This window comes from Taurulus bubalis (assembly GCF_910589615.1).
Source record: "Taurulus bubalis genome assembly, chromosome: 2".
Classification (NCBI taxonomy): Eukaryota; Metazoa; Chordata; class Actinopteri; order Perciformes; family Cottidae; genus Taurulus; species Taurulus bubalis.
In genome coordinates, this window is record NC_136590.1 from 14,281,259 (window position 1) to 14,289,866 (window position 8,608).

The window sequence follows — 8,608 nt, forward strand, 5'->3', positions numbered from 1 at the left end:
CTCACTTGCTGTTCCTCTCTTTCTGTGCATGGGACCCAGACTCGTGCCAGAGAGTTGTGTTTGTTGGCAGAGAGGAGGGAATGACGTCGACAGGCGTGGTAATAACAATGAGAACACTATTAAATCCAGACGACACACTCAAAGAAAAGAAAAGAAGCGAGGAGAAAACCCTGCAGGGTGTGGCCATAAAATATGAAATGTATGTATTTAAACTTTCATACCTGAGGTGGTTTCTTTGCAACGTGTGTGCTTGAAGCGAAGCAAATGAGACCACATACTATGATAGAGGAGTTTCCTGTGAGTCGGGGAGTGCGCACAGAGAATCCGAGCAGTACAGTACATAGGAAATGACTCATAGGAGTTGAACTGTTAGCGTGGGTGTGTGCGCTATTAAAACAAGGCTCAGACTCCTCCGGGTGACTCACTCTGATGCTCGCTTTTCCATGCTGAAAACCAGCACGGATTGTTAATCAGATGAACTTTCGGGAATTGTGTAGCCGACAGCGAGCAGCTTTTCTCCCGCAGACACCATGGCTTCAAGCGCTCTGTGCGCGCTGTGCGGACTTATTATAGCGGCGGTGACCAATTTATATGGCGTTGGCGCACAGAAAAGTAAGTGAAATAACGTTTCATTTCTAACAACTATTCTTTTTTTTCTTTTTTACTTAAGTCACGACACAATGTTCCCTCTTCGTTTGTACATTTGACTTCTGAGCTGGTTCTTGTTGTTTCTGTTCACATGGACTAGTCTGCTGGTCTGGTCTCCCTATAATGGAGTCAGATAGTGGGTCTGATTACAAAGCCGCTTCCTTTACCAGCTGCATTTCTCACCGGTTCCGCATTCCGATCGCCTTATTTCACCTCATCCATCCGTGTCTCTTGTGAGAGGACAGGCCACATGGACAGGGTGCACTGCCTGTGTCCATGTCGCTTAAAGACACGTTTTATAGTCTTCCAGAAACTGTAAAAAAGAAGAAGAAAGTTTTGACTTTGCACTGAAAGCCTAAAATCTTGACTAATACTCTGGGTTAGGACCATTTCCTCAAACACTAGCTACCAAATGCATTTTAACTCACTAAATCAAAACATGCCTGCATCTATCTATGTGAAGCCATCTCTACATCTGGACATCAGCTGTTGGTCCACCCACCCCCTTCCGATTCATGACGAAACACAGCACCCCCACACCCAAAAACACCCGTTGTCAAGGAGCTAATAGGTGCGGAGATTTGCCAAGGTCTTCTGCTGAGGAAACACAAAATGACTCCAAACTTGTTCTTGTTTGCCAGATCGTATGTGCTGAATCATAAGAAACGTCTGTGATAGTCAGAAAACAATTTCTGATTCTAAAATATAAGTACGTGTGTTGGAAGTATTGCCATTAAGAAATCAAAGTAATAATCTCAAAATGAAGATTAAGATCGATCTCAAACATGGTTAAAATGTAATCAACCGTTTCAGGTTGTTGTCTGACTTAAACACAAAAACTCCTCAGGTGTGGTTAGGGAATTCTCTGAATGGAGGTCAAACAACAGTCACGGCTCAGTTCCTCTTGGTGGCCTTTTGAACCCTTGTGTGCGGAGTCCAGCTGGACCTGCTCGATGATGTAGGCCTGAAGTCATCTGGATAAATCCTTACAAGAACTGTGACACATTTTTTTGCTGTAACCGCAGCTATAAAATCAGTCAGTCAAGCTGTGCAGGCTGTGGAGGATGTAGCGTCTCTTGGGGCCTGAGCATGTGGCTGTAACATAACCAGAGAGTTAGAGGTCAAAATGCCTCAAACATGACTTTTTTTTTCTCTCAGCAACAGTCGTTTGGCTGCAGCTGGTTGATTAATGACCTGTACTGACTGGCGACAGGTATTTAGTATTTTTGCATTATGTTACCAGGGTGGAGTTGCCTTTTTAGTTCTTCTACCTTCGTCTGCGGCCTTTGATACAGTCAATCACTCTATTTTAATGGATCGGCTGGAAAGGTTGGGATATACGGTGTTGCACTAAACTGGTTTTCTTCTCATCCGTCGGTAAAATTAAAGAACTGGTTTTCGCCCCAGACCAGGTCGCTATAAACATCCTCAAACATCGTGGATCATTGGCAACTTTTACAAAATGTTTTGCTCTGGGCGGCACTTTTGAATACCAGGTGAAATTTGATAAACACATCAAGACAGTTTCTGTGCAATATTGCAAAAATACTCCCATCTTTCCAGCAGTTGGAAATGGTTATCTTCTGTGTCCTCCCCCTTAGACTACTCTAATGCTCTTTAATCCTGCCTTAAGCCGTAGGACATTTTCACTATTTTCTGATATTTGATAGGTCAAATTATTATTTGAGAAAAAAGAAAGCAAGATTAATAGATAAAGAAAATGATCATTAGTTTTAGACTTAATTGTAAATCCACCAGTATCAGAAAAAAAAACTACATGAATGTACTCAAGTACTGCTTAAGTACAATTTGGGGGTACTAACTTTAACTATACATGGTTATTCCATATTTTGGATGATAGTCTACTAGTACTCTGATATAACGATTTGAAGACTTAATCTACCACTGAATGTTACTGCTGCACACAATGAGATATAAAACATGGAAGTCCAGAGAGGCTTTCTGCACATCAGGTTTCTTTAAAAGTAGAACATGTATTTTACACCTCACCTGGATGCCAGTGGTCACCATTACTATGTAGTTGTTATTGCACTTACAAAATCAGTGGAACTTGTCGTTTCTGTGATTTATGATGTGCAACACTACGCTCAAGCCAAGTGAAAAGTGGGGTTCTCAGCTCCTTGCTTGATGTCACAATACTCATTGTTGTCATTGAAGCTGCCACAGTTTCCTACACATTATTTGTACTACTTTTGGTTTGCGTCAGACTCGCTTCTCTGTTAGTTTTGGTATTGCTTTCAGTGGTGAGAAAAGAGCCGGTTTGAACACGACAAATACCACAAATGATGAGTCATTTTAGGCTGCCGGTGGTTCATAATGTTGGACACAAAAAAATGTGTCCATGCAAATACATGTGTGACCCTAAGAAGGAAGAAAGATTGATCTAATTTGATCTATCACATATCTGTAGCCTATTTCCTTGTTTCTCAATCTGTAACTTTGTTGTGTGTGTTAATGTATCATTCGTCCTATAGGCGGATTTGTGTTGTAATATTGTTTTATTAGAGGTTGTTTTTCAGTGTGATGACCCTTGGGGTGTTAATACACAAGTGCTCAACCAAAGCCAGGAACCTGCAGGAAACAAAACACACACTATGAAAACACTAAAACAGTTTTTACACTCCGCCTGCTATTGGTGTTAACTTTCACATCTTCAGGCTGATTCCTTCCTTATCATCTGGGAAGTGCAAAGCTTTAATTGTTCAGCTATCTGGCTGCCACGAAAAGAGATGAAGCTTTCCATTGTGTTCACAGAGGTAGACGCTAAGTAGAGGCTAACCCACCTTCAACTTCTTTCTCATACAAGTCTTCGTTTATTCTATGGAAGTCGCACACGTACACAGACGCAAAACAATTCAACGGAAGCACTCTGAAAACACATCCTGCTCTTCACGCACCCAAAGTTACTGAGTAATTCTATTTCCTGCAATTAGGTTGCATCAGCACTCTGACCCAAAGGAATTTCCCACTTACATTTTATGAGAAGAAGAAAGCCACAAAGTTCCTCACATGTTTGGTCCAAGTCAAACCTGTTACTGTATGAGCTGAATCCACCTGTCCTGCATGTAACCTGTCGGTGATTACTTTATTTTATTGTATTCCAGAATAAACTTTGTTTTACTCTCAAGTGGTGTCTCTTAATATTATCCCCACATTCTAATATTTCAAATATTTAGCAAGGTTCAATATTTAATGAATTATGAAAAAAATAAAATCCACCTGAATACTAACTAACCAATGATCTCTGATGTTTTTCTCTGTGCAGCTCAGTGTGGCCGTTTAGAGTTTTTGAACTCAGATTTAGACGTTTGTGTGCCGTGTGCATCGTGCAAGCAGTACCCAAAGACCCCGTCATGCAACACATGTAAGACATTAGTTTATGTAAACTTCTTGCCATAATGGATTCATACAGTGAAATCATTTCTTTCACTGTTTTCAGTTTAACCTCTTTCTGTACAACCAATAGGTAAATCTGTGGATGAGACACCTGACGTGTGGAAACTGGCGGCCATCACCAGCTTCTCAGTGCTGGCCATCGTGCTGGTTGGTGCTGCGCTGATTATCGGGGTCATGGTGCATCGACGCAAGTCCCACAAACGGCCTCTACGTGGTGAGATATTTTCACTTAAAATCAAAGATCAAGCTTTCATGACATATACATGTACATTAGAAAAAAAAAGTCATGAAATGGCATTTAAAACAAAAAAAATCTCCCTTACCCTGGAATTGATCACATAGATAGGTAAATCACTTTGGGGTTAAAGCAATGCTTTAAAAAGCATGCTGTGTCCCGGGTGCAAAGCGATTCTTGGTGGCATTAGCGTACTCTGTGCAGTTCCTCTTTTTCACGACATGCTTTACTAAGACTTTTTATGACACAGATTTTTTTACTGACCTTTTTTCATTACATTTCTTGCTTTTTTTATTGTATACTATACTTTTTAGAAAATTTGTTGTGACAATTTTATGAAATATCCCACTATGAATTAATGTTGACATTCCATACAGTTTTTGTGATGTGTTATGCCTCAGGGACAGTGACAGTTGTCCGTCCGTACATCCATATGTCAGAGCCATTCTTGTGAATCCGATATCTCAGGAATACCTCAAGATACTTATTTCAAATGTGGCACAAACATCTACTTTTTGGGCCTTAACTTGAAAATTAATTTGCTAATCGTGATGATTTCCCTCAAAGGTCTAATGGGATAAAATGATAAGTGATGATATTTTAGACAGACATGGTGGTCAGAGGCGGTTTGGTATGAAGGCTTTGTAGATTATTATTGTTGTTGTGTGAGACAATAGGTATTTTTCACATAAGCTATTTTAACATGTTACAGTTATAATACACAGGTGCAAATAATTCAATTCATTTAATTTAACAGCTTCAGTTTCTGGGTCCTGTTTATTGAAGGCCTATTACAGATGATATATATATGTAATCATTTCACTGGGAAGCTTGGAAAAAATTCTAATTTTTGTTTTTGTTTATTACAGAACCCATTGAAGAAACGGCGGGGCCACTTTACCATGCTTAAACCTTTCAGTAGGTACAACTTTCTCTATGTCACCACAAGGGTTGGACCCAACTATTTACTTCTAATGATACTTCTAATGGAAGAGAGGAGGTTTAACTTTGAAGTCTGTAAATCCAGCAATGGAACCTGCAAACCTCTAGTATGTAAGAATTGCAGCAATTGTAATGTAAACTAAATTAAAGAAATGTTCGATGTCCCAAAACACACATTTTCAAATGTATTTGATTTGGCATTTAATATTTACTACAGAAAGTATTTTAGACCGATGTGAAAGAGCCAACACAAATGAATTTTAAAACAATTAAAATAGACTTATACAAGGACTAAAATGTCCCTTCTTCCTTAAAAATGTAAATCCTTAAAAATGTGATTGATATGTATGACTTTTTGTTCTTCACATTTCATTTGCATGAAATTCAATTTTAATGTAAGCCACTAAATATCCTAACCAGATATTTGCAGCTCCAGAAATATCAATATCATGTTAAGCCTTGAAAAGTACATATTGGTCCGAGCATAATCAAATTGGTTGGAAATGTCTATCTACCTTTAATTACCTATACTTTGACTGACTGTAATTTTTGTCATGGCCTTCACAGCCTCATCTTAATCTGGAAACAGATGTGACAGAACCAAGAAGCGACTGGTTCAGACCTGGACGGAGCAACCTCTATGCAGAGCTGTGTACTCTGACTGCAGATCAGGGTATCTTCACCAGAATGGGACGATTTTAATTTATTGTGACTGTTGAGTGAAGAGATGTGCTCAGTTCTCTCACTCAGTGACCACAGGAGCAACTCTCAAACCTCTGTAGGAATAGTAACAACATTATATTAGTGGTATCATTCTCAGATATTGTGTGCCTTCATATTCCACTTCAATAATACCTTCGTCTGGGAGACCTTGGTTCAGAAAAAAATAAACTGCAGTTCCTTCTTCAGAGAGATGGATGCTTCCCAAATCCTGTGTATTTTCTAGCAGGTCTCCGATGAATGTAACACGGCTACTGCTGCCTGCCGGGCTGCAGCGTGATCTCCTGCTCTTCAGCGGGGTTATCCTTTACCACAACAGCCTCTTAAAGATAAATTCCATGTGAGTAAGATGTAGTTGGGCACATTAAGGCCATTTGAATGTAGCTATTTTTACAGTAGGTGAAATGTTTTCCAGCCTTGTTCCCTGCCAGTACCTCTGTGTACCTGCTCCTATAAAAATGAAAAAGCTTTGGATCAACTGTACTCATTCCCAGTTACTTATGACAACAAAACAAATACCCTGTATTACAGGTTATTACAATATTGTCTTGTCTGTTGTAATGTTACAAGATTTTAGGAGAGTTTAGCTGGAATTTTCTTACCACAACCCCAGAAGTTACTTGTTAATGTCCCGGTGTTGTAGGGTGGGACAGAACACTAGAACACAATCCCAAACAGCTAACGTGTGGGAATGTTACGAGGAATGTACTGTCGTGAAAGAATTGACACCTACGGTGGTTTGGCAGAGCTACACAATCACTATGCTTACTAACTTTGATCTGTGGAATCGTCTCAGATCTCAAGAAATATGTGGAGATGTCTGTTTATAATTTTATGGCCATTGAAATCAACGAGAACTATGGTGGCCAGGGTTGTTGTTTTCCTTTTCCTTTGTTCTATCTTGATCAGCAGTTACTGATGTATTCGATGTGGCTGACAATGTTTCAGGTCATATTTTGGATCTGTCTGCTTGTGGGTAAACTGCTTACCGCAAAATTAGGGAATTACTTAAAACACAGACACTTCCTCCTTTCTTTTTTCATTTTTAATATTATTTATTTTTAAGTATCTTGTGGTAATGTTTTGCATTAATTGCAAGTGACAAGCACATTTTTAAAGGGACTCCAGTGAAGATTTTTGTAAAATTTCCTCCAGGCCAGCTAACGATGATACTGAGCAATAACTAACATTTTCTGCATATTTCTCTTGCATTCTTTTTATAATTGTATATACTGTACATGCACTGGCTTCTTGTACGTAATGCAATCTTATAAACTGCTTTGTGTACCAAATGTATTTTCACAATAAAACTGACAACTTCCAATTAATGCAAGTCTTGTTTATGTGCAAACTGCAAAAACTGCTCCATTTTCTGCTCTGTAACATTTATCTTAATATGTAAGTCATGACACAAATCATGAATTATAGTATTGAATGCCATTAAAAACAGCAGAACATATAGTTAAAAAGTCAGAAAAATATGCCAAAAGGTCAAAGTACAGTCTGTCAGAAAAAAAGGCCATAAAAAAGTGATACTATATAATATGTCAGAAAGATATCGTGAAATAGTCATAGCACTGTCAATTATTTTTTTTTATATATAAAGGCATAATATGGTACAAATGTATTATGTAACGTATGCAAATGTTGTGAAAAAAGTTATAGTAATGAAAAGTCATGAAATGTATGAAAAAGTAAAGTATGGGCTAAAGTTTGTTTTAAAAGTCAAATTGAATGAAAACACCATAGTATATCATAAAAAAATGCCAAAAAGTCAAAGAGTAGCATGTCACTACAAAAGTCATTATGTTGAAGAGAAGTAATGGTATATCATACTATATTAGAAAAGCATAGTATAGTATGTTAAAGTAATCATATAATAGTAAGTCAATAACAGTCAATGTTTAGTTTGTTGAAAAAGGTAATTCTTTGTATAGAATTGAATTTAAAGTCAGAATATGTCTTTAAATGTATTAGTATGGCATACGAAAGTCATGGTATAAATACTTAATATGACCTTAGAAAGTCATAAAAAATGTCTAATACTTACCAACAAAATACAAAAAACAATGTCATAGTATATTATATAATTAAAAGTTAAGTTTGTCATAATCATGCCACAGTCTGTTTATTTTGTCATGAATAACGATCATAGCATAATATGCTTGTATTAACTATCCTTTGGAAGGCTTTTGACAATAAACAAACACATTGTATTTCTTCAAGTCTTTTAATAATTTGAACTAGTTATATGTTCTATAATTGGCTTACTTTCTAAACTACGTTCTAACAAAGAAGTAAAAATCTACATTTCAGAGTGACAAAATAGTTATATAAATGTGAATTAAATAGTGAGCAGATATTTTTTAACATTGAAATCAAATAAATCAGAACATGTGGTATATGCTTTTTTAATACACAATAGCAGTTTTCTCCTGCTGAAGAAAATCTGAATGTACATAGAGCCAACCGATAGTTACCGATAGTTAAAATATTTACAGAGAGAACTCTGAGATTTACACCTGCCACAAACACCAGGCTGTGATTGTGATCAAGGACAGAGGAGTGAATGTGTTTAGTGCCACAGGGAGAACGTTGTAAAAAAATAAAGTTTACAGTTTTAACTCAAATGTGCATGTCTTTTTT

At 37.5% G+C, this 8,608-nt stretch overlaps 1 protein-coding gene across 1 annotated transcript; it reads left to right on the plus strand.

The window, feature by feature from the left end:
• The first annotated feature begins 459 nt into the window (after nucleotides 1-459).
• Nucleotides 460-7,290, plus strand: LOC306753297 (tumor necrosis factor receptor superfamily member 12A). The gene is made up of 5 exons (XM_079237168.1): nucleotides 460-612; nucleotides 3,935-4,033; nucleotides 4,136-4,279; nucleotides 5,170-5,218; nucleotides 5,810-7,290. Exons 1-4 carry the CDS (start codon nucleotides 531-533, stop codon nucleotides 5,208-5,210), a joined length of 366 nt encoding a protein of 121 aa, XP_079093294.1. The 5' UTR covers nucleotides 460-530; the 3' UTR covers nucleotides 5,211-5,218; nucleotides 5,810-7,290.
• The last annotated feature ends 1,318 nt before the right edge of the window (nucleotides 7,291-8,608 follow it).